Raw genomic sequence first — 26,698 nt, 5'->3', positions numbered from 1 at the left:
GCAACCGGTGCCCGGGATTAATTCTGGACATCAGCGTGGAGGCTGAGTGCGCCGCTGACTGAGTTACGGACACTGCAAGCAGGAACAGGAGGAGCAGAAGCAGGTGGTGTGGGAAAGTGCACGGAGCGGAGAGGGGTGGAAAGGGCAAGGAAGAGGGGAGTAGAAACAGGAGGTGTAAAAGGAGCGTGCAGAACGAGTGGTTGTGGAAAGGGCAGGAAAACAGCTTCCCCTCTTTTGGTGATCCAGAACATTCAGCGCAAAGGCTTTGTATCCCGGGGGTGCTGAAGCAAAGCGCATGCGGCGTCACAAAGAGGCAATGGTGCGACGTAATCCGTTTTCACACCAAACCCTGCCCTAGGCATCACCTGAACTAACAGCACCACCCATCCAAGGCACTGAAAGACTAAGGGTCATCCTGCCCTACGCACCACCCAAACTAAGAACATCACCCACCCTATACATCTACCGCATTTAAACACATTTCGCAGAATGACCAAAGATGCAGCCAATCTTTTTTTCTCCAATCATCGTGGAGGGTTTCCTTCGCAGAGAGCAATCCCTCGCCTTATCCAACCGGCTCCCGAGACAAAGCTCCCAGACCGGGGCACCCAAGGGACGTGGCTCCACGTTCCAGGATGCGGAACTCTGGTCCGAAGGATCCGCGGAGCTCCCCGGCCGGGATGGAGGATGCCTCACCTGGCCTCAGCGGGTAGCCGTCCCTCTTGGAGTTCGCCTGGCTGTGCACCACGTCGTAGAACTCGGGGGTGAAGCCGTACTGCCGCCACACCTGGTGGTAGTTGTACAGCGACTTGCGGGCGCCGTCCAAGTCGCCCGTCAGCGTCTGCGAGAGGGTTTGCGCGATCAATCGTGAGAGTTCGCACAATCAATCGAGAGGGAAAGGTCCGCCATTTTCTCACGCATTTAGGCCACTTTAGAGCAGTGGGGCATAGAGGTGCTAAGCAAGCTGGGCTAGAGTCCTTCGATACGCTTCAGGTCACTAAATTTCTCCGCGACGTAAAGAAAGAGCTTGGTCCGTGACGACTTGCGGCGCTGGCGTCCACGAAAGGGCAGAGAGCCGCCGATCTAGCCTGCACCTCTTGGGGCCTGGCAACCAGAAAGTGTAATCGGAATTTCAAATCCACCCAAAATGAGCCAGCGCTAGATTGCTCCGACGCATCATCAAACTGATGGGGTTTCTCATTAAAGGGCCCATGAAACAAATTTTGGGCTGGGATAGATCAATTTAGATTGGGGTCTTACTAATAGCACATCATTCAGTGGGCCAAAAGAAAGAAGATAGAAAGTCAAATGCCTGACTTTTGGTATGAAAATTTGAAAACACAGTAAACTATTTCGTACCTTCTTCCCTTCGTAAGCTCTCTGTCTTTTCACTGTGATATATCTGCGGTCTCCAAAGCGCGTCACCGGGTCCAAACGCACATCACACGACAACGGACCTCACTTATTCCCTTCACCCCTAAGGTGACATTGTGGTGGAAGCTACGCGCTTTTCAAACCAATCAGCCGCCTCCCTTTCATCACCTGACCTCATTCTCTGCGCGTAGGTATGCGCAAGGGAGCGTGATCACGTGGCAGAAGTGTGGCTGGCCCAACAAGCACGTAGCTTCCACAGCACTGTCAGCGTCGGGGGTGAACGGGGTGGGAAAAGCAACTTTTGTCTGAAATTTGAGTGACGGGCTAATCTTCTAGGGGAACAATGGCTCTGTCCGGGTACACAAACTCGAGTCCGAGCAAGAGGGCACTCCCCCGAACTGCTTGGTACAATGCACAATTTTATGAGTTGAGCAGGAAAGCTAAACAGGAAAAAGTTGGAAAATTGTTTCATGACCCCTTTAAAGGGCCTTCGGCTCTGCACATTCAATCAACCGATTCATCTTCCTTTTCTGTAACCTCCTCCAATTTAAAACATTTCTTCCTTCCTTCTTGCCTTTAAGGGCAACTTTGGTCAAAGTTTTTTCATTTGGGATAACAACTGTTTTCAGCTTGGGAAATGTCCCTGAATTACGAGGTATATTTTCATTTTTTTTTTTGTCGAGGTTGTGCATAGTTTTATAAATATTATGGCTTAAAGTTTGGTTTCGGGTGCCTATGGCAAAACCAAAACTATCTGCTAGAGAGAAGGCAACACTGATCGTCAGCCGTACGGCCGCATCGTTACGTCACCGTGGTGCTGCTTTGCTTCATTAATGCTGAGGCCAGGAGGGTTTCCCGCGGGCGCCGCCATTTTGGTGCTTAATGCAGAGTGAGATCATTTGGCGGAGCATTATAATTTGAAAATGTAACTTCCAGAGCCAATAAACCAACGAGCCAATGAAACGAACCGGGAGAGCAATAGCCTCACTCAAAGCCGTATGCGGAGAGAGCTCAGCCATTCCCCGCTATTAACGCTGCGTCAATGTGAGAACCTTCTTGGTCAAACGCAGCGTGTCTGCAAACAAATGTGCCGACCAACCAGAATCGGCAGAACATTGCCGTGTGTGTGGCAGAGTTAGCGACGCACACGGCTGCCACGCGGAGGAATGAATTCGAATCCCACTCAGTCCAGATCTTTCTTTTATTAATTCTGTACCCTCGTGGAATGTTCCAGCCCACTCTCGGCTGTCATCGAGTGTTCTAGTTCGGAACATTCCTGAACACAGCGAGTGCAGAAAAGCGGCGGTAGCGTGCTGCTTTGGGACAGTTGCCCGTTGTCACCGACGCGGGGTGTCCATTACTCTGTTAGTTCGTAGGGACATTTATTTTCAGTTTCACATTCAACTTATATTTTTTGTTTGTGACAATATCCCCAGCACGGATACCATGCAAACTTGCTGTCTAAACAGCCTGAAGATAGCTTGAATTCGTCACACAATTTCAGCAGGAGTTGGGGGTCCCGATTCTACGACGCAGAGGCTCCAAATAAATGGCAAAGATGGCGTCCGACGTACCAGCAGCCCCGGCCAGAAGGCTTCGAGGGACTGGAAGACGGGCATGGTCACCTGACCAGAGGACATGCTGACCCAGAAGAACCAGTCGTCCCGCCGCATGTACTTCTCAATGGCCCCCTTGTACGCTGCACTTGCAGACAGACACACAGAAACGGCGTCAGTCGGCACCGTACAATAATGCCACCACGACTCGCATAACTGCCGTGGCGTTTATGCACTGAGGCCATGTGCATGTCTACTTTTCCACAGAGCACTTGCAGAGCCAAGCACAGTGATCTAAAGCACATTTAGAGCTAATCAGTGATCCAGAACACTTGAAAAGCAAATCACAATGATCAAGACCACTCTAAGAGTCAGTCACAGTGATCTAGACCACCTGAAGATTCAACCACAGTGATCTAGAGCACTTGAAGAGCCAATCACGGTGATCTAGAGCACATTCAGAACCAATCAGTGATCTAGAGCACTTGAAAGGCAAATCACAATTATCAAGACCACTCTAAGAGTCAGTCACAGTGATCTAGACCACCTGAAGATTCAACCACAGTGATCTAGAGCACTTGCAGAGCCAAGCACAGTGATCTAAAGCACACTTAGAGCTAACCAGTGATCCAGAGCACTTGAAAGGCAAATCACAATGATCAAGACCACTCTAAGAGTCAGTCACAGTGACCTAGACCACCTGAAGATTCAACCACAGTGATCTAGAGCACTTGAAGAGCCAATCACGGTGATCTAGAGCACATTCAGAACCAATCAGTGATCCAAAGCACATTAAGAGCCAATCACAGTCATCCAGAACTCTTGAAGAGCCAATCACAGTGATCTAGAGCACATTCAGAGCCAATCCACAATCTAGAAAACGAGCCAATCAAAGTGATCTACAGGGTGTTCTCGACATGCACTGAGGCCGTAATGGTTAAAGCGCTTGACTGTCGCGCGGAAGGTCTAGGTTCGATTTCATTCAGGAGAATGTCCTTTTATCTATTCGTTCTACTTTGCATTCTCGCAAGTTCGAGAACATTCCCGTCTGATTGAGTTCCAAAGGTTCTATGCGCCACAAATTCTACGCCGAATGTTCCAGAAACCCACGTGGGCACATAAGGGACTCCGCATGGCGAGCAGACTCAGTCTCACTCCAGCGTTTGATGCTGCTGTTTCGCCGCCATCGACGCCTGTGACGATAGCCTTGTCTATTTTGTTTTGGGCACATATTCGCCCCACTGATTGTTTAGTTTGCTTCAGTTTTCATCGCCTCATCATTGTCAATCGTGACAATGTAGTGTGTCAGAAATAACCAGGCACGATATAAAATGGGCCGTAAAAATTGGCACAAGCACGTAGCAGCCTAAACTTTTCGTTGAAGGTGTATTTTACAGGTTGGTTTTATCTTGTAAAATTACAAAGCGTATCTTTCTTTCTGTAAAAAATGGGGCCAGAAAACTTGCTGAGTCGAGTGGTGGGGTGCGTTTGGAGCACATATTGATAGGTGGCACTACCTCCTTATCGAGACTGCTCAGGAGACTATGGTGGACTAAAATGAACAGTATCTTTTTGTAATGTACCTTTGGTTTAAAAATAAATGCGGACAACGAGAGCAAAACTTGAAGTAAACCAAATTTAGAAAGAAAATACCATTGCATAACGACGGTGCTCTTGCTGCCAACGAATTTCGTCTGCGTGTCGTTTGCTTTCTTTTGCTAGTCAGCGACACGTTCCAATGCTGCTCCCAATGCCATCCATCAATACGTGCGCCAAACACGCCCCACCAATCGACTCTGTCGTCTACATCGCCGTCCGCCGATGACCCGGGCAAGTTTTCTGGCCCCATTTTTTACAAAAAAAAACAACTACGCTTTATAGTTTTACGAGATAAAACCGACCTGTGAAATACGCCTTTGACAAAAAGTTTAAATTGCTACATGCAGGCGCCGATTTTTACAGCCCATTTTATATAGAGCCGGGTTATTTGAGACACCCTATATATACATGTACATATAGATACCGTATTTTCCAGACTATAGTCCACACTTGGCGTATAGTATGCACATAAATAAAAAATTTTCATACATGACATACCTCGACAAATTACCACTTTATTGGCTCACAAAGAAGTTGGTATCGTATAGAAATCCTTATTAAGATAACCTGACACAGACAAGATCCATCATATGTTGTTATAACGAACAAAGTTTGTTAGTCCGCATCACGAAAAATAAAATATTATTAGTAGGAATAATCTGCAGACTATTGGAAACTCCGGTGAAAATGCCGGCACCTAGTGGCTAGAAGGGAAAGCTGTGGTGGTGGGCTTGCCCGGCAGCTTTCTGGAGCAAATCAGATATTTGCAACACCTGGCGGTTTAAAGAAAAAGCCACAAAAGTACAGAATGACCGACCAAAAAACTTACAAGGTTGGGGGGCGGGGGGCCGATTCAGATCCCAAAGTTTTAGAACTAACCGTTATTCAAAACACACAAAAAAAGTAAATTCTTTTGGGAGGACACGCTGTTGGTTCGTAAGCATGCGACGAAAACTGGCAATAGCCTAGAAAATATGGCGCTTTCCATGCAAGAATGAGGGGCAAAGAAAACCCGAGAGTGCCCACCTGCGAACATGCGCACCAGTTGGGGCATCTGCAGCATGACGGCCCCCTTGACCAGGTACTCGTAGTATGAGTCCACCCCGGCACCGATGCCGGCGTCCACCGCAGTCCACCTTCCGGTCTGCACATCAATGTGGTTGCCCACCTGCCAAACAACAGATGCATTCATCCGGCGACGCCCTCAAATCGGCCCCAGAGCCACGCGCCATTTCCCCCTTCTTGGCTCTCGAAATCAGAGTTGACAGCTACCTGAGCCTTTGTCCAAAACCGCAGGAAACGTTTCTCCACCCTTTGGAAATGTTACCAACGGTCTGCGATAAGAAAGATGTTGCCCCAGGTTCTTGACACGGAAGCCAAAGTCGAGGAAGTTGCTTATTTTAATTGTGACCGCAGACAGTTGCGCCCACTCTGCACCAAGTACTCGGATGGAGGCAGCTGCAAGATGCCCAATTGGCGACTGGAGTGCTGATACTCTAAGGTTTTATGCCTGGACAAATATTTATTAATCTTTCAATCAATCTTTACTTGTGTAAGAACTCAAGGGCGGACGGGGGTATTAAAATAGTAAAAAATATCTAAAAATTCTTTTTTCAGAAATCACAATTTTGAAGCCTTCATGGTGCACAGAATACTGTCCCAAAATATGAATGCTCAATTCGGTCTCTAAATATTACAAAAAAAAAAAAGAAAGCTGGAGGTACACCTAAGCACTTCTCATGAGTTGTGAATGCGAAAGCATAGAAGCCCCTCCAATGACGTGCATGCTAGAGGCAGCACCACGTTGGTCGGCAGCCAGACAAGCAGAAGCAGCGCCGGCAATGTGGATGATGGAGGCGACGGCATGTTGGTCGGTGGCGAGACAAGCAGAAGCCTCCGAGCATGAGTTAACGTGTCCGTTTCAACCAGCGTGGGGCCCGTGCGGCACGGGGTTGAGACAGTTAGTTTTATTGGCGCGCTGCAGCACGGGCGGCGGTCGTTGAAACTGACGTACGCAGCGGCCAATGGGTTGTCGCCGCGCACCAGCCAATCGGACCTTTGGGATCAAGGAAACTAGGTGCCGTTTTCGTGCTTCAAGCTGATGACGTCGGCTCGCTCCATGGGACCAATTAATGCTTTCGCATTAAAACACAATTTGTAAACATTGAAGAGCCTGACCGGCGCCATCCTGATCTTGTTTGAAAGCTGATTTCTTGCGCTTCGTTTTGGCGCACTTCAAAGTGGCGTCGGCATCGATATGGCGATGTGCTCCATGCTTTACAGAAGAGCATGAGCAGAGCTCAAGAGGCACCAATAATTCGAAGTGCGCACTCCTCCAAAGTGCCGCTGTCCAATAGGTGACCGGCGTTTGGCAGCAGCCGCAATGCACTCTGGGTATTCTTCACTTCCGGTCCGTAGCTGGCAGCCGACGCATCCCCATGACGGCCATGGAAGGGTGTGCGGGTATTCAACCTGATCAATAGGAGCCACCTCCCTCTGCTGCTGGGTGACTTACCAATTTCTGAGCTTCTCAAGTTACTTCTACGCATATCTTAAGTGGGAATCGGTACGCAGAGACATCGAGAACGGTCACGAAAGCGCGGAGCGAGTGCGGCCGGCAACAAGCTGCACTTGCGCCGCGCTTTCCGGATCTCTGCATAAAAACTCGGGCTAGGATAGCTACCTTGTTTTCCGTTTGAGCCAGCGTTCTTCGTTGCATTTATTTTTGATAGTTACATTAGATCACATTACCAAGTGAAATAGGTGACGTGGCTAGCAGAAATGCCCGATCGGAACTTTGGCGCAATTTTCTCGCGCTACTGAAAAGACACTTTCATTCAAAAGCTACTTTCAAAGGCATCGGATTACGCGAGATGCCTTTCTTTTAAACACTCGCGCGTTCTTCGTACTTCAATTAGGCTGTCCCCTGAGTGCCATGTCTCATCTCCGGACATTTTCTTTTTAATTCTTTTTTATGATGCTGAGTAAGAAAGCACGCACAAATGTTTACCAATTCTGATGTCTGCTACGCAGGGTCGTACGACCGCTTTATTATCCTACAAGATGAAAGTTCTGCCTTCTTGTTTTTGTTTATTTATATTATAACGAACTGAGGATCAGGTTTATGTGGTTGATATCCGTTGGGCCGAGTTTTCACGAGTTCTCGAAAAGCGACCAAGCTATAAATCTTGAGAGCCCCTAGACCGGAATACATCCCAGAGCCTCTGCTGTCGATAAAACTGTCTGTCGACAAAACGTAGTGCGATGAACTGTCTGTCGACGAAACGTTGATGAAACTGCCTGCGAAGATCACAAGCAATCTGATGTCGCGAGATCACATCCTGCATGGATGCGTTGTACGAGAAGCCGTGCTTACTCCTTCATAAATTAATCGAGACCTTTTTCTGGGTGTCAATACTCTCCGTTTGAAATCTTTTCTTCACGCAGCTCCAACCTGAAGAAAGAGAGAACACGTTGTGCTGACCTGTGCCAAACTGGGCCACGCATAAACGGGCACCGATGCTTGGCTTTCACAGGTTACTTTGATCCGTCACTCGCTTAACAGCTGCAACGGCCCATCACTGCTTCTGTTCGTCGTACCACGAAGACCGGAACATCTTGTGCCCTTTATGGCTCGCGTTAGAACAACCTACTGCAGAGCAGTGAACCATTTTCATTGCAAATACAGCACGGCCACCACGCCTAGAAGGGCTCTCGATGCAGCTGGACTAACCGCGACCGGCACCGGACGAACCGGAAGCGTGAAGTCACGTGACGCCTTGTCTCGGATAACGAAACTTTCAGCTCAAACGCCGGTAACCCATTGGCCTTAGCGTGTGCCTCCTCTCCTCGCTTCCCCGACTTGCACTCTCGCCTGCTCCACGTCGTCTGCTTTCGTTCGCCATGCCGTCCGAGACGCACACCACCTTTGCTCTTCTCCACTTCCTATTTTGATATTGTTCTCATCTGCTTCGTGCTTTCTGGTGTTTTTTGTGCCCTGATTCTCCTCCCATCCTTCGTGTACATATTGTGGTCCCCCACTCACTTTTCTTTTTATAGCTCGTCATTTTTGTGTACATTTACCTGCTTTGCGTCAGTGTTCCGTTTTGTTTTGCTCATTTTGATGGCGAGGGACACCCGTTCGAAAGTGAGCACGCAAGAAGTGCACAGTAAACGTACACGTGCTTGGAATAAGAAAAGCACCGCGTCGTCGAAAACGAAAATGTCAACTTCGGTAGTACCACATGAAAAACCAAGAACTTTGGCAGCACCGCGAGGTACTTCAGGAACGCTGCGATGCACTTTACTGCCGATGGACTTCGCCGGACCAAGCTCGAGCACCAATTGGCCCGATAAACGCAAAGAATCTACAGAGGACACGGGTTCTTTGATAGCGAAGTCGGCGACTTCACGAAAGATTGAGCTCCTTGACGCCAGCTTGGCGAGTGAAGGCAACAATCGCGGCACACTGTATGCCACCGTGGACATGAAAGTGCCGCAGAAGCTCTTTGCGTCCACAACATGTGGCAAGTGAGGAACAGCCGCCATCAACTTTGAAAGTGCGACAAGAGGCAATATGGCCTCGCCGCAAAGCTAGTGCTCTTGAGCGCCACTTTTCGTCGCCACGAGTCACTGGAGCAGCCAAGATCACGCCCTCTGAGATCAACTTGAGAGCAACAAAGGGGATTCAGAGTCTAGGAAAGGGAGCGACCATCCTCACGGACTTCAGTGCCACCCTGAACCTCTCCCACGGGGTGCTCCACAGTAATACCTTCGGCGGAGATAGGGACGCCATGGTGCAAGCTTGCCAGGCAGTGGCAAAAGCCGCAGAAGCAACAAGTGTGCAGGGGGTGAAGGTCCTGTACCAGAACTTTCTCAACCCCACTGGAAATGTACGGACGTCATTTTTGATGGGACATGGAAGACTCGTGGGCACAACTCGAACGTTGCAGTGGGGTGCATACTCGAGCTGTTGGTCCGGCACCGGACCACATTGTCCTCTCTCAGTGCTGCCGTGCCTTCCAGGGGGCACCCGACCCAGATGACCACGGTGACTGAAAGGGCCTCCAGAACATTTGAGTGCAGTGCTGGACGAATAGAAGCCGAGGCAGGACTGACCCTGTTCAAGGGGGCTCTGGAGAAGAATGGGCTGCGGTACGCGACCATTCTTTCCGACGGAGGCAGTTGCACCTTCCATGCTTTGACGCAAGAAGCTGTTTAGGACTGCCTCGAGATCGAGAAGAAGGGCTGCCCGAACCGTGTGCACGGGTGGATGGGGGCGGCTCTTTGCACCACCTTCGCAGAGAAGAAGGCAGAAGGGAAGTCTTTTGAAGAAGAAGGAAAGCTGACCTGGGACAAGATTAAAAAAATCATAAAGTAGTATGGATATGTATTAAGGACCTACAGGCACTATGTCCAAGGAATGAAAAAGGCGGTGCGGGCAACTTTGTCGCTCGTGACGTCGACAAACGAAGCCCCGGACCACGGCCGCCGTCCAAAAGGTGACAATTCCTGGTGCTTGTACAACCGTGCCCCGGCCAACTATGGGGAGCCATCAAAGTGCAAGAAGCCTCTATCGGGCTTCCTTCGCGCAGCACTGGAGCCGGTCTTTTGGAGGCTGGGCAACCGGGCCCTCTTGGAGGACTGCAGCGATGGCACGACACAGAACTCCACTGAGAGCCTACACTCGATGGTCTGGGGCCTCCAAGGGCACGCGTGACTCTCTGCTGGCTGTGCAAAGGGCCTGAAGCGGTGTCTCACTTCAACCAGCTCGCTCACGCGGAGAGTGAGAAGGTGAAGAAGGTTGCCAAGACGCACAGGTCCAACGGCACCCAGGACTACTGCCCAGGACTCGCGTGAACCTACGCTCGCAGCAGAGAAACTCTGGCGTGATTTTCTGTACTTTTTTTTTTCAATCAGCATCGTTCGACTGAGGTTTTAAAAACAACATGGGCATAAACGATTCCTGGAAAACTTTGTATGTTTGCATTGAGCAATAACCGGACTGCATCCTAAAGCTTTCCTTTTCTTTATAAATGCAGTAGTAAACGTTTTAACATAAAAGAAACTTCAAATCCGATTTTCTGAGGTTTGTCTTTTCTATAAGGTGCCTTTGCCTTAAGGAAGTTTCTATAATGTTCGCATAAATGAATACCAGTCAACTTGGTATTGGTCTTCTTAGCAACAACTGAACTGCATCCCAAGGTTTCTAGAGCCAATCAATAAAAAGTAATTAGCTACAATGATTACTAATTATGGGTACATTTTGCTTGCTTTTAGGTCTGTGATTTATTCGCGGTAAAAAACTGCCGTTATAAAAAATGTATTACCGTATTTACTCGCAGAATGAACACACTTTTTTTTCCAGAAAATCAATGCAAAATTAGGGGGAGCGTTCATTACGCAACGTAAAATTTTTGCCTTCGTATTTACTGGCATAATAAACGGACCTTTTATTCTGAAAAATCGCAGTAACTTCTTATCTCTTTGCGCGCGGCACCCGACCGGTAACCAAACTAAGCTGTGCAAAAAAAAACTGCTTTGTTTTCTTTTTCTATTCCTTCCTTGGTTTTTTTGTTTGTTTTTTTGCGTCTTTCGCAAGCTGTTTTGTTTGCTTAAAGGGCCCATGAAACGATTTTTGAGTTGGGATAAATCATTTTAGATTGGGATTTTACTAATAGCACATCGTTCAGTGGACCAAAAGAAAAAGGTAGAAAGTCAAAAGCCTGACTTTCAGTGCGAAAATTTGAAAACAGAGCGGACTATTTCGTACCTCCTCCCCTTCGCAACCTCTCTGCCTTTTCACTGTGATACAACCGCGGACCCAAAAGCGCGTTATCGGGTCCAAACTGACGTCACACGCAACCGGACCTCACTTATTCCCTTCACCCCTAAGCTGACATTGTGGTGGAAGCTACGCGCTTGCCGGACCAATCAGCCGCCTCCCTTTCATCACCTGACTTCATTCTCTGCAGCCACATTTGCCACGCTCACGTGGCAAGTGTGGCTGGCCCAACGAGAATTTAGCTTCAATAGCACTGTCAGCTTCGGAATGAACGGGGTGGGGAAAGCGACTTTTGTCTGAATTTTGAGCGACGGGCTAATCTTCTAGGGGGAGAATGGATGTGTCCGGGATTACACAAACAAGAGTGCGAGCAAGAGGGGACTCCCCCTTTTCGTCTTCTTTAACTGTTTGGTGGAATGCGCGATTTATGAGTTGAGGAGGAAAGCGAAACAGGAAAAAGTTGGAAAAGCGTTTCATGACCCCTTTAAAGGGCTACTCCACCGATTTTTTCATTGTCTCCGATTTGCTTGAAATTTTGCTAAACTAACCAACAAACATCACAAAAATAGTATCCCAAATATTAGGTCAAAATATTGTTTTTTCGCGAAGTTATTGAATTTACAGTTTTGGTCCTCACCGTGTTTTTCAAGCTCGAAGTCTCTACTGGCAACAATGAAAAAGTGACGTCAGTGGAAGGCAGGGGTTCACTCTTTGGGCTGTAGATTTTGTTTTAAACTGATTCGAAGCAGTTTCATGATGTCAAATGAATGCTTGGGAAGCTCGCTGCAGTACCCGCGCTCCAGCACGGAACAAATGATTGGCATATTCTAATTTTTGGCTGCTTGCTCGACTGGCAAGCCTGCCTGCCACTGACGTCCCGGCCCTGAAAAGCGCGCGTATATTTGAATGTTGGTTTTTGTATCATTTTCATTTGCCCATTTTGCAATAACTATTATGAATTTCGCGATTCTAAATAGCATACCGGAGAGAGTAAAGGCCGGGGAGTCAGAAAATATAGTTAGTTGAGGTAGCTCAAAAAATCGGTGGAGTACCCCTTTAAGGGTTGCTTAGAGGAGGGCTCTCCGCTTATCTTTCGTATCTCCTTGCGCGCGGCGCGCGACGCACGACCCTCCGTAACCAAACCGACCAAACTGCGCTGTGCAAAAAAAAAAAAAAGAAAAAAAAAGCTTCTTTTTTTTTTTTCTCAGTTCCGTGTTCTTTTTTTTTTTTTTGCCGCCTTTCGCAAGCTGTTTCGTTTGCTTAGAGGGCTTCTCCGCTCCTCTTTCTTACCTCCTCGCGGGCGGCGCGCGACACCCCGTAACCAAACTGCGCTGTAAAAAAAAAAAAAAAAAAAAAAAAAAGGCTTTTTTGTTTTTGTTTTTTCTTAGTTCCGTGGGTCGTTTTTTTTTCTTTTTGTCGCCTTTCGCAAGTTGTTTCGTTCGCTTAGAGCGCTTCTCTTTCTTACCTCCTTGCGCGTGGCGGCGCGCGAACCATAAAATCCAGACTGCGCTATGCAAAAAAAAAAAAAAAAAAAAGAAAGCTTTGCTTTTTTTTTTTTTTTTTTGCTTTCGTTCATCTTTGCGAATTTTTTAACGCCTTTTGCAAGGCGTTCTGTTCGCCCACGCTGCCCATGCATTCGCGACCTCGCTGCACCAGGAGAGAAAAGTGCGTTCATTTCGCGCGCGTGGGGGGAGGGGGTCAAAATTTTGACGTCTGAGTTAGGGGTGCGTTTATTACGCCAGTGAAAAAAAAAAAGTCAGAATTTTGAGAGCCGACTTGGGGGGTGCGTTCATTGTGCGAGTAAATACGGTAACTTTAGGGTGTATGGTGAACCCTTGCAACTCATTGCACATTGTAAAAAAATTGTTTTGATAAAAAATTATAATAACTGCTTGTAAGAAATTACCTAATTGGAATTTGATGTTTTGCCATAACTTCTGTTCTAGAGGTGATACATGAAATAAAATTTCAGATACGAAATCACCATCAAAAACTTATCTGCAGGATAAATTTTAAAAAAAGTTGGTCAATAAATAAAAATTATATTTAAGGAGCCACGTCGTTCGATCAAGTATCTTTGCTGTCTGCAAGAATCGAATGTGTGCATCTTTGAAATCAAAATCAAGCAATCCTAGCGTTAAGCGCAAAATCAATGCTCCCATGACAGACTGCTTGCACTCAACAAGCGTGGCTCGCCGCATCTTTTATATGGCGAAGATCTGCCATAGCAAAGTTGCCCGGTCAATTGCAAAGCATTACAGCACTGTAAGTTTGCCTTCTCTTCGAGGGTAAGTGCTCTTCTTTCTTCGGAGGCTACATCCCCTGGTGGCAAAGAATGCGTAGAACGAAGCGAAAGAAATGAATAATGTGCACGAAAAGCTGAAGCACGCGGAAGCAGAAAAAAATTGGAGCCTGGCAGAACGCAGTGGAAAAGAACATCAGTGCTGCCATCTATCGCACGCGACATCCGGCAACTGCCGCCGCCATCGGGTTTTACCGATTCAAAGCCAGGAAAGAAATGCGGCAGTCTTTTTGTACAGTTTCGGTTCATAGTTTCGTAAGAACCAAAACGAGTGTAAGAACTACGCCGCCAGACATTTGTAGGGATTGTGATCCCTCAACATTCTGTCGCGTCAGCGTTTTGGCACGCCGTGGCGGCCGCGCTGACGTAGAGAGAGGTGGTGCTGCTTACCACTGTGAGTGGCTTCCTCCTCTCCCCCTTTGGGGCAATTTTCGTAACGAACCCCCGCAAAGAGGAGATCGACTTTTCGCTCCTTGATTGGCCACTTCGCCCCCGCCGTTATCTTAAAACCAGCGAACAGCAGTATCTCTCTCTTCTTCCTGGGATTCAGTGGCAGCGACAATGGGGAACCGTCCGGCGCACCGGTGAGCGTTTACCCCGTCCTTTGTACCTTTGTGAACGACCGTTCGGCCGTGGGCGATCTCCACACCGACGGCGTTCACCAGCTTATAGCCTCTGTTTTCTTATTTTTGTTTCATTGTAAATAAACAGAGTTTATCTCCATTACCAACGTGACTGGTGTCTGTTTGCGCTCAACGAGCAGCATGCCACGCGAGTACGAACCCGCTTCGCGGTAGAGTGTCTCGCCGTGAACGTGGTACTCCCAAAGGCCACTCACTGCCTTTGGGAGTACCCTAAGGAGAACCACACATTCCAGACTCCATAAATTTGAAATAAAAACTTTTTCTACATAGCTTATTTCCCGGAATGCTTCATTACATCGGGTTTGGGGCCAAGTTTGTTTTGGAATTCCAAGTTCGTAAAAGCATTGAGCCTATGGACAAATGGGGGGGAATTTTCAATTTGTTCGTTAACTAGGAAAATTTGTAATATAAGGTTCCGTAAAATAGAGTTTCAACTGTAAACATACTTCACAAAGCACGCTACAGTTTTTCTGCACGGGACAAGAATTTCACATTTGATGGGCAAGTAGCCTCTAAGGGTCGATATAAATTGGACGAGAACTTGGAGAAAAATGTGGCCTCCTAAGAGGGCGGTGCACACTCCAAAAGTGAATCGGTTGATGCCTACCAGGCCGATGGCCGAGCGTGCCTTCCAGAGGGCCCCAAGTGCCCTCAGCGCGGTCCTCTCGAACACGGGATTGCCGGTGAGCCTGCTCAGAGTTGCAAACTCAAGCAGGAAGGTCCCGACTCCGGCGGTGCACGTAACGCTCGTCTCTCCGCGCGGAACCCCGCTCACCAGGTTCACCGTGCCGTACGGCATGCCGGTCTTGGTCGCAAACGCTGCGGGGAAACGGTAACAACCCTTTTAACCTACTTCGCTGCATCCCTGGAGTTGACTAAAGCCACTGGATCGTAAGAGAGTAGCGCCATTGCTTTCCCTGCCTGCTAGCAGGACGTAAACAGACACAAACACACGGACGACCAAAACCTCGCCGAGCAATTGGCCGAGTGGCACCTGTTGCCATGGTGAATGCCATTTTGACAATTTCAAAGTTTCTGGCTGCCTATACAAGCTTTCAAAGCTTGTATAGGCAGCTTGGGTGCTGCCTATACAATCAACTTGTCAGCTCCGTTTATCTCCGGGGATCTCTTCCAATGATATTGCTCCTCGTGCATACTTCACGACGAGAAAATTGTTATAATGTTATATTATTATAGCATCAATGCCGCACGTGGTGGCGATGCAAAGATGGGAGCTTGTTTTGCTGATGTGTGGATAACAGAAGCTCGGTACGCAAAGAATGTCCTTGTAAAGCAACCCGTCGCCCCAAATTTGGATCGGCTCGCCGAGACTGGCGAGGTCAAGAAGAAATCGGTCGTCCCAGGGGTCAAAATGGTGACCGTACAGGGACTTTGGCGCTAGTTTGCCAGGACGCAGTGACTTTAGAGTCGACTATAGTCGGTGAAAGGCTAGGAAAAGCGGGACAAGTCCAACCCCCCACTCTTTGTGTTTCAGCAGAACGAACGCTGGACGGGAAAACCAGCAATCATGGCGAGCAGAGAGCTTCGTAAGAGGCTTGCACTGCTCTTCCAAACCTGCAACCACAGCAAAACAGACGGCTCGTAAAACACAAACAAAAACGAGAAGACATCTTCACGTCTTTGTTCGTAATATGCCGGCTGTTTGTTTTACTTTCCTGGAGTTAGTATGCGTGAGAAAAATGGAAGCGAGTCACTTTTAATCGAACCCACTTTGACCTCCGGGTGTATAAGAATGAACGCACTAAATGCCAAAAAATGTTTACATCATTCGTGCATGTGACGATCGGCAGCCAGAAGCTAGTGCTGTTCGTGGCAACATGGATTCTTGACTGCTAGAGAAAGGCTAACACCAACCATGGTTTGGTTGGAGTTAGGTGTGGCACACGGTTTGCATCCCGTCCTCATCGCCAATTGTTGCTAGCAACGTAAAGGAATGACTCAATGTGCCTCGATACCATCCCTGGGGCATCTTTTATGTTGTCTATGCCACATAGTGCCACAGACAGTGCTAGCTTTTAGCTAGAGATCGTAACAATGCCCATATGTCAAACGTAACAATAAAACCAACCTTTCTTTTTTTCATTTTTCCCAACATCATTTACTTTAAGTGGTGCTCTCATGATATACAAGATGTATTCGTCAAGGGCCAAATGAGGCTCCACCTGAATTCCCATCATTTTTTTTAAACACGGTTTTATCAGGAAGAAAAAAACTTTGTTTCACCCTAACACCCTTACCGCCGTTTCCGCTGGGGTACAGGATATGCAACTGGAGGCCACATTGCTGCGTAAGATCATTGTTGCCAGTTATCAGCAGCGTTTGCGAATTCCATTCGGTGGGGGCGCACAAGGCAATTTTCATACTCTTGCTTGGAATAAACCATGGTGTAACCGTTGTCACATGTCACATCACTTTGCACCACATTCCAATACCCAACATAACTAGATTCAATAATGTCATTGACACCGTGACGGTGCGTGAAACCACGACTTTGCACCGCGAGTCGCGTGATGCGCCGTGCATCGCCAGGTTCGCCACGGACGGACACCAAGTCTGAGTTAGGCCCGCTTCAGACGGGACAACTTTCCCAGCAATTTTGGTGTTGCTGGCAAGTTGTTTCCTAGCTTCCCCTGGATCCTGGTGCTGCGACACAAATAGACCTTTCGCTAAATTACCCAAGCATCAAAAAGAATGTTGGGAACGTGGGTACACACGCTGCACGTGTTCGCCTTGCCTATAAAAAAAGATTGCAAGTAAATAACCAAAATAAAGTGTCTGTGGAACGCGCATGCAAAGTGTGATTTGTTTTAGATTTTTGCTTTCGAACAGTTAGAGCTGAAGACGCCAGCAAGTGCAGCGCGTGTGCCTACGTCCCCGGCATATTTTTCAATGCCTGGGTAATTCAGCAAAAGGTCTATCGCTTGGATCGCATCCGGCTCAAGGCAGACGAACAACTCAGATAACTCGGAAACGTTTGAAGTGGCAGCAGCCAATCGGGGACGCAATATTTTCACATGACACCCTATCCCGGTGATGATGACATAAGACTTGGTTCTGGTACAAAATGGATAGTTTTTTGGGAATAAACCGTTTCAGAAAGATGAGTTAGTACTCTCAACACCATTTAAAGATATAAAAACACGTTTATAGTGCGTAACTGTGTGTCTACATAGTGAGAAAAACAAATTTAATGATGATGATGGCAAAATGTTGCAATTCGGTTGCTGCGTGTGAATGCGTGGGACCCGTGTTGCGACATCAAGTTGCTGGGAGAAATTGCCCCGTCAAGAGCGTGCCTTAGCTTTTGTTAGAATTCTCTCACAGCGACTGATGCATTGCAAATTGAATGGGTACAAAAGTAATTTATTGAAATTGTTTAGGATCAACAATATGGACGAAGGTTTTTTTATGACTACGCCTACATACTTGAGACTCTCGGTTTGGAAACGACATTAGAGTCGTAGAGTTGGACGAGATATTTCGATGTTGTATAGAATAATTTGCAGCCAAATAGGTAGCAGCTTACTACCGTCTTCCGTTAACTTTGATGTGCCTCTATGCTTTAGCAGGCCCTCAAGTTTGTTTTACCCTCGTTCTCGGGAGAAAGTATGCCCGATCGCAATGGCGTTTCACCAAATACATCTTTAGGTGCTTGTAGAAATTATGTACATTTTAAACAAACTCGAAGATTTGATTTACTCATCTTAACCATATCGTCTTCCTATCTGTGTGTTGTGAAAGTTGTATAATCGTGAAGTTGGGTTGTTTTGAAGCGCAGAATAATAAAGCATTCTTATTATTATGATTCAGCACTACAGTGACTGATACCTTAAGAAACAGGAGGACGTAGCGAGTCCGACGCGTCTTATTCTCGCTTCTTAGTTACCGATGTTGCAGCATTAGCTGACAAGGACGCCGCAGAAGGAACCAAGAAACAGGAACAGGGTGAGTCGGGCATTTCTACAACTGCCCAGTAAGCAGGAAAGACGTACCGGGAAGGAGCCTGTTGGCGACGTCTTCCGCCAGGCGCAGCAGGGGCCCCGAGCAGGGCCAGCCGGGCTCCAGCTCCGCCCCCGCCTGCCGGGAGAGCAGGTGCGCCGACAGCAGGCCGCCCACCACTGCCACGGGGAGTAGACCCTTCTCAAAATGCAGCACCATCTGGTGGCTCAAGAAGCAGTCTCATTTTCAACAAGGCCGTCGGGAAACTGCATTTCAGTTGAGCACACACGCCATACACTGAGATGACGATAGTCATCAAAGTTTCCAGACTGAATTCTAAAAGGTGTTCATCGGGGTACTTACGGTAGAGCCAGCAGTTCAGACCGGTTTTTAATAGCCGGTTATCCATTCATTGGCATTAGTGTATTATTGGAATCTGGAAACCAGATGATCGGGTATTCGAATAACCGGTGACGTTACTCGGTTATCCGACCATTCAGCTCCAATATTTGCATACATTATCCTTTACAGAAATCGAGATGTTTGCCCGTGCAGACTTTTGCCCAAAACCTTTTTCGCCCACATATTTGTTAGATTCTTCGGAGGTGATTCATCCATCCAGCCATTGCACCCCCTGCGACCAAGTTGAGAACTCGTGGGGGCAGACACATAAATTATTTGTTTGTTCCTAGCGCAGTGCTCGGCCGATGTAGCCAAACGCAACATTAGCCTTCGGCCTGGCCTCTTATTCAATCGGCCAAGGAACAATTGACGAGTGCACTCGCTCATGTCAAAGCCGTGCCCCAGGCTTGATCAACACAAATGGCCAAACCAATCCAAACCAACTCTGTAGAAAACAAGCTGGACAAAGTGTCCTCTCTAGTTCACTCCCCTCGCTTTATAAGCAGAAATCAATCCATTTAGTATTACTTTCTAATTATTGGAGGAACATGATGAATTCTTTGTGATTCTAGGACTATTAAATAAAAGTGAAAAAAGTATTATTACGCACGAGATGAGACCGAATAACAGACTTTTAAAGCCGGACTGGCTTTCCTTCAGTCTAACCGAATATTCGGTTGAACAAATATTTTAATGCTCTAGCTTATATCATGAAGAGCTGTAAAACTTGGCTCCTAAACATAAGGATCTTTGACCAAAAGGGTTTTAGCGGCGGGATCGTGCAATTTGAAAGCGTAGCTCTGTTCCTGCGGAAAATTGGAATGGCCTAGGCAGCTTCAGCGGTGTGCGCACACCGAGTCACGTGAGACCAGTGCTCGTGGCACCGTCTCTAAAAGCAGGTGGGGAAGTCAGGAACCAGTCAAGGTTCCCGTTCGACCAGCTTTCAATTTCTTTAGTCTTTAACGCAATGTTTGACAAAAGTTCAACTTAGGTTATGCGCATCTGCGTAAATTGAAAAAGAGCCGATGCCACCTAGTGGAGGAGTGTAACAGACTAAACCATTAAATGATTATATATTCATTTTTATGCCGCACAAGCACCAATAAATATTTTTGAAGATTAAAAAAAAAACTACCGTATGAATTTTCGCAGAAACCAATCTTTGGCTAGGTGCTCAGCATTTCGTGAAGCCTGATGAGCGTGGCCGCAAAGCTCGATGCTGTTTGGTTAACGGGGAGGTCACCTGACCAGGGGGCCCGTCGAGGAGGACACAGGTTGGAGAGGAGCAGCTCGACCACCTGTGCACACTAAGGAAGTGGAGCTCGAGAGAATGGAAGGCTCTGGAAGAATGCCAGGTTTATCAGCCCAACATACGTGAAGCTCAACGTATCGCTGGACGTTTGTGATGTTAGAACATTTCACGTATGCAACAGGATTGCTTAGCAATTTGCCATACATTTCTTTCTCCAGGATTTTGAAGTTTCTTCTTGAGAAATTGGGCAACGCCGTTAAAATGCCGTACCTTATCTAATTTTGCTAAAAGCTGGAAGGCACGGCGAGCCATTTGAACCGCAGGTTCGCAACAGTTTGTGACACCGCAGCAGCAAGCGCTGGACCGAATGCAGACGACGGTTGCATGCGGGTGCTAGTTTAGACAGCCTGAACTTAGAAGAAGCCTGAAGAAGCACGCAAATTCAAAACCCCTAAACGAAGCAGGCGTGTCGCTCTTGTGACATTGTAGTGTCCGGTAAACTCACTGCCATTTGATGAGCTCACGGCATACTACAGCTCGCACTCAGTAAGCAGTGCAGTCAAAGTACCGAAACCATCAGGCCTACAGCCACTGAGCTACGCTTCAGATTAACAACATTGCAGGCTTCTCATTGCATAAAGTCATTATTGCCAAATTATCATATGAATGCCGGCAAGCTGGCGAATACTGAGCATGCTGGGGTAGAAAGCAAACATTGAAACACAGAAGAGACAGAAAATACACAGGACGACGTCTCAATGAGATGTCGTCTATTTTCTGTCTCTTTTACGCTTTGATGTTTCCTTTCTACCCCAGCCTCAGCTGAATTCAACACGGTCATTATCGCCAGTTATCAGAAGTTTTGTCCGAAATCGCAGGAAACGTTTTGTCATGCTCTGGAAATGTTAAAACAGCCTGCAACAGAGCTAATCAACATCTCCCCAGCTTCCTGACACCGCACCTAAAGCTCAGAAAGTCCCATTTACGAATTTCAACTGTCGTTAATCGCATTTGTTCCGCGGCACTAGTCAATAAAATGGTGACACTTGGAAGACTGTCGAGAAATAATGTGTCGACACGCCTATAATGGAACCCGAACGAGATGGTCACAAATTGCTTGCTTCAGAATTAGAAGCCATACAAAATTGTGCATCTTGTTTCCTACTTTCGAACTATCTTCGTGCCTCGAGTGTAACTGCAATAAAATCGCTCGTAATGTAGCACCCGAGACTCTGGAGCGGAAGAATGAGGAAACTTTCGAGTCGCAGAAAAGACAATGGTACGAGAACGTCTCAAACTCAGCTAATTTACTTTGTTTTTCTCGCTCCTTATATACACCAGGTGTCAAAATTATTGACCTCTTCACAGATACACTCTTTGTGTATACAACGACCGAATGACCTATTAACAGCAAGATTTTTGGTACCGGCAGACACATTCATCGAAACTGTACTTTTTCGTTAATAAAATCAACTTTATCATTACCTTTCACAATGTAGAGAAATATTTCGTCCATGCTCGTTTTATAAGATATATTGTAACAATTCCATGTTTAAGTAAAGGCTACTAGCAACATCTTACTTCTCAGCATGCTTCGACCACCATCCCAAGGTTGGCATACCGTCCTGTCGCATAAATCATTTTTACGAGTTTCGTTCCCAACACTTTGTCAATGTGGAGTCGCCTTCCCCGAGCCATCGCCGAAATTCCCGATAACAAACATTTTCCAACTGCCATTACTAACCTCTCTGCGAGGAGCCCTAACTACCGTATAATGTTTAAAAGTTTTGCCGTTTATTACTGCATTTTACTTATACGACCCACTCCCCTCTGTAATACAGCTCTGGCCCCGAGGAGATTGAAATAAACAAATAAATACGGAAAGGTCCGAGGGCCTAGAGGTTCTCCGCACCCCTGATGTTGGTCTCGAAGACCGACACGTTGATGTTGATGTTGAAGTCCATCTTGCGGGCGATCATGGCGGCCACCCTGCGGAACTCCGAGTAGTTTCCCATGACCGTGAGCGTGTCCAGGGCGTCGATCAGCGTCAGCGAGAAGCTGCCCCACGTGTTGACGCCGTCACAGGACAGGGGCCGTAGCTCGTCGTACGGGTACGCGTGCCGCATGTAGCCGTCGTAGGCGTGCTGGAACATCTCCACCACCCGGTCTCTGCACGTGGGAAACGCTTGTCACTCGAGGCACTCACAGACATTCCAACCACCTCAGCCCTTTCCCCCCCAAAAAAAAGTTTTCTGGCTATGCCACTGCCGGGCATGGAATTCCCAAAATTCCGGGAAACACGCGTGTGAAGGCCCATTCACACTCTTGCGACCAACTTCGACCGAGAGAGACCAGACCGGTTTTTAAGCCTTTTGCGACTTCTTAGGACCGGATGCAATGCAGCAGAGCTGGTTCTAAGAAGTCGCAAGAGGCTGAAAAACCGGTCTCTCTCGGTCTAACTCGGTCGCAAGAGTGGGAACGGGCCTTGACCCGAATATTTAATAAACGTCCCTGTACCAGCAATAAAATGAAACGAGATAAGTAATAGATAAGTTCCAAAGCAGGGAACCTTTGGGACAACTCAGGGGCGGCTGTGTTCTGGGTCGACACAAGATGAAGCCATAGACAAAGATTTTCTTCCCGCAAAGCGTAATCTTTTTTTTTTTTATGGACGGCTCCAAACTTCCAGTTTTCTCTAATTTTAACAAAACCGTCTCGGGTTTTATCACCTTTTGTGTAGACGAAGTGTCTAAAGGCTGGTTTACACACTTGCGTTTGCCTACAACCGGGTTCTTACGATCCCTTAGGACAGCACGCTGGCACTGCCTATGACGTGGCCCTGGAATTGCACTTCACTAGAGTAAAGGTTTTGCGGTACTTGCTATACTCTGTTTCACCTCATGATGTACCGCAGGAAAGGCTACAAGCGCGAGCTCCTTGCTCTAGGGCACATCTCGGCGGCATAAGCTTTCGCGCGTCAACAGCAGCTCCCAACGCTATGAGCTCACGCTTCTAGCCTTCTCTGCGATACAACATAAGGTGAAACGGAGTATAGATCAAACGTAAGCACAATCTACGACAGACTGTCGTTCGTAACATCAACAATAGATTTTGCGAGCCACTAAAGGAAGAATGATGCACAAAAAAAAAAAAAGAAAATGTATGGAAATCTCGAGCGTTCTGCGGCTCTCGTTGCGACAGATCACGAGAGCTTGTTAGGTACTTGGTTGCAAGCAGTCGCGTGTGTGGCACCTGCAGCAAGTGTTAAACTTGCCAGACGAGCTGCCTAATGAGGACATGAAACAACCTTCAGACATTGAATGTAGCTAAGGAGCCAATGGAGCAGTAGTTAGGCTTTCCAGACAATGCTGTTAAATGGGACCGTAGAACAAGTTTTGGGCGCAATTTTTGAGGAATATATTCTGCAATGGGACGACGGCCAGTCGTGGTATAATAAATTGTAGAAGGATGCTTTGTTTCCTGCGGGTAATCTAATCAAGAGTTTACATCGAAAAGTGGCGATTTTTTCACCCGAAGGTATTTTGCGTGGCACCTTTGAAAAGCAAAAATGGTTGATTTGTGATACCCCAACGTCTTTCATGCCCACCATTGTAAAAAAATGATGAGCCAACTTTTTGAGGAGGTGAAAGTTTATTTTGCAACATAAACGTCCCATCCAGACACTTTTTAACCTCCCGCAATGGAAAACACTAAGGCCTCCGGCAAGCATTAATTATATCAAAAGCGCTGTCAACGTTGTAGTAATAAATATAGAAGTATACGCTGATGAAAATCGCTTGTCTGTTTCCCTGCCTCCCGCTGTCACTCCGAGATATGTCAACTAATAACACCAGAATGTACCTCAATAAAAGTCGGTGTAGTTAATATAGTTTATGCAAGTTATCGAAAACTTACGAGCACATTGTGACTACAATGTCTCTCAAACGCCCAGATCTCTGCTAAATAGGTGACCCGTCCAGTCCACAGCCTAGAGAAGAGTCTTTAGGGGAGAAATTTCGGGAGCGGGTACATGTGGAAGATAGGAGAACCGAAGGAAGTAGCAGTCCAGTTTGTGACATCGCGGATTTTGGACAAAGAGAATGGGAAAAGGCGGAACGAAGAGTCTCTAGTGGCACGTCGACAGGCACAGATGGTATCCCAATCAAGCTGGTGAAGAATTTGGGTCCTAAATCTAAGGCAAAACTAAGGGAGGTAGTGGGTACCATGATAACATAAGGAAATATTCCAGATGAATGGAGGCTTAGTAGGATGAGTATGATATATAAGGGAAAGGGAGATAAGTCTGGTATTAGGAATTATCGTCCCATAACCGTGACACCGGTTATTTACAGGTTGGTAATGCAGATTATAAAGAACAGACTGGAGGAATGGGTAGATTGCGAGGGCATACTGGGCGAGTTACAGAACGGGTTTCAGAAACAAAGAAGGTTGGAGGACAATTTATTTTCTCCGACACAGTGTATAGAAATAGCGCAAAAAGAAAACAGACAGCTCTGGCTGGCATCTCTGGATATCAAGGGTGCCTATGACAATGTGAACCAAAGGAACCTATGGGACATAATGGAGAGCTTAAACCTAGATGAAGGACTAACAGCACTATTAAGGAACATTTACAAAGATAACAAGGTGATTATAACATGGGAAGGAAAGGCGACAGGGAAAATAAAGATAGGACGAGGCCTTAGGTAGGGGTGCCCGTTATCGCCTTTGCTGTTTATGTTGCATCTGAGAGGATTGGAGGATAGACTAGAGAAGAGTGGGCCTGGATTCAACCTTTCTTACAGTAAGCTAGGCCAAAAAATTCAGCAATCCTTACCGGGATTGATGTGTGCGGATGATATTGTACTAATGGCTAACAACAGGACAGAGTTGCAGGAATTAATAAGCATCTGTGGTAGGGAAGGAGAGGAATTAGGTTTAGAATTCAGTAGCAAAAAATCAGCACTCATGATTTTTAACGAGGATGAAGTTGAGAGGCTGAAGATACAGAATATTACAGTTGAGAGAGCTAGTAAATACAAGTATCTAGGAGTATGGATATGTGATGGTGCAGAATATCTCAGAGAGCATGAAAAGTATATAATAGGTAAGGGCAACAGAAATGCAGCTGTAATGAAAAATAGATCACTTTGGAATTACAACAGGCATGAGGTGGTGCGAGAGATTTGGAAAGGGGTCATGGTGCCTGGCTTGACTTTTGGAAACGCAGTGCTATGCATGAAATCCGAAGTGCATGCGAGACTAGAAATAAAACAGCGCGGAGTAGGTAGACTGGCTTTGGGGGCACATTGCAAAACGCCAAACCAGGGAGTACAAGGAGACATGGGATGGGCGTCTTTTGAGAGCAGGGAAGCGGTGAGCAAGATAGAATTTGAGGATAGGTTGAGGCAAATGGATGAGGAGCAATGGGCACGAAAGGTTTTCAGCTATTTATACATGAGGAGTGTAGACACAAAGTGGAGACAGCGCACTAGGAAATTAAGAGGAAAGTTTTTGGGCTATAGTGAAGATACGGAAGAGCAAGTCTCAGTTAAGAAGAAAGTTAAGGCCACAGAAAGAGATCGGTGGATAGAGGGAATGCAGACAAAGATGGCTATGGAAAGCTATAGATGAAACAAAACAGTTATTGCCAAAGAAAGCATTTATGACAATTCTAGGGGAAGCTCATTGTTGTTTGAGGCGAGGACGGGTGTTCTGCGAACCAGAACATACAGAGTGAAGTACCAGGAAATGGATACAGTGTGCACTGCTTGTGGAGAGGAGGACGAGACGGCTGAGCACTTGATACTCTACTGTAAAGGGCTTCACCCTATGCCTACCGAAGACAACATTGATTTAATAAAGTCATTGGGTTTTAGAGACAGCGAAGGGAGAGTGGATTTCAAGACTGTAGAGATTACCAAGCAAAGATTAAGTGAATGGTGGCAGAAATCGAGAGAAAACTAGGTATTTTCTTATTCACTGATGGCAAGGGGGTTTTATAGCCTCACTTTCTTTGCACTGCAGTGTGAATATAGATTTCACATTTCAATATTCTAAGCTTAAATGGTAAAACAAAATGGCTAGGTGGCGTAAGCTACCGCCCGATCCAAAGGGCTCAGCCGAATTCATCCATTCATCCATCCAGAAGTAAACATCTTCGGCACAAATCTGTCTGTTAGGAGAAGGTTAACGAAGAATCAGAACACTAACTTAAGTTTTAATAAAGACAAAATTTCCGACGTTTCGAGAACTAGGGCCTTTGGTCACGGGTGACTTTCCGTGACCAAGGGACTGAGTAGGTTTCAAAACGCCGGGAACTTTTCTTTTTACTAACCCTTCGTCAGCGAACAATATGAGCAGTGGTATGAGCTACGTGTCCTTACCTGTAAACTTTCAAATCGTCGTCTGCTAGTTTCAGGCACGATGTGGACGGAATGACTAGAAGCGAGGCTAGGACAATGCAGACGATGAACGCCATGGCACTTAATGACTAGCAGTTAGAGACGATGTAAAAGGAATGTACGTCATATGAAACTGTAGCAGCGAGTACCGCGCTTCGCTCTCGTAACCGTGGCCAGTTTGTCACCAATTCAAACGCCATTCCTAGATTCCTCTTCCCTCGCTTCCCTAAACACCGATCACTCCTTTAGCTGGAAGTGATTAGGGAAAATAGGAATGTGTCAAACTTGCAACGCGTTTACACCTGATTACACGTCCGCAGTGGGAAAGTCGACCGCGACCACCGCGACGGCGGCGTCCTGTGCGCCGCCATGTTTACTCTACTCTCGAAGAAGACTGCCGATTCAAACCGAGCCTTCGCGC

At 46.9% G+C, this 26,698-nt stretch overlaps 1 protein-coding gene across 2 annotated transcripts in view; it reads right to left on the bottom strand.

Annotated features, from left to right (window-relative positions):
* LOC8043968 overlaps positions 1 to 26,681 on the bottom strand; it is a 40,292-nt gene extending 13,611 nt beyond the window's left edge. The window contains exons 1-7 of one of the 2 annotated variants that reach the window (XM_040211022.2): positions 26,260 to 26,681; positions 21,786 to 22,042; positions 18,273 to 18,398; positions 14,867 to 15,078; positions 5,556 to 5,697; positions 2,949 to 3,073; positions 697 to 841 (exon numbers count right to left, since the gene is read on the bottom strand). In XM_040211022.2, the coding sequence (XP_040066956.1) occupies positions 697 to 841; positions 2,949 to 3,073; positions 5,556 to 5,697; positions 14,867 to 15,078; positions 18,273 to 18,398; positions 21,786 to 22,042; positions 26,260 to 26,354 (1,102 nt within the window). In that variant the 5' untranslated portion in view covers positions 26,355 to 26,681. Of the gene's footprint in view, positions 1 to 696; positions 842 to 2,948; positions 3,074 to 5,555; positions 5,698 to 14,866; positions 15,079 to 18,272; positions 18,399 to 19,756; positions 20,646 to 21,785; positions 22,043 to 26,259 lie in introns of those variants that run through there. The other variant, XM_040501144.2, reaches the window with a different exon arrangement.
* Between the last annotated feature and the right edge of the window lie 17 nt (positions 26,682 to 26,698).

This window comes from Ixodes scapularis, unplaced genomic scaffold (genome assembly GCF_016920785.2).
Source record: "Ixodes scapularis isolate PalLabHiFi unplaced genomic scaffold, ASM1692078v2 PGA_scaffold7__128_contigs__length_106722199, whole genome shotgun sequence".
Classification (NCBI taxonomy): Eukaryota; Metazoa; Arthropoda; class Arachnida; order Ixodida; family Ixodidae; genus Ixodes; species Ixodes scapularis.
Note: the sequence above shows the minus strand (reverse complement) of the source record. Positions and strands in the feature narration are given on the sequence as shown.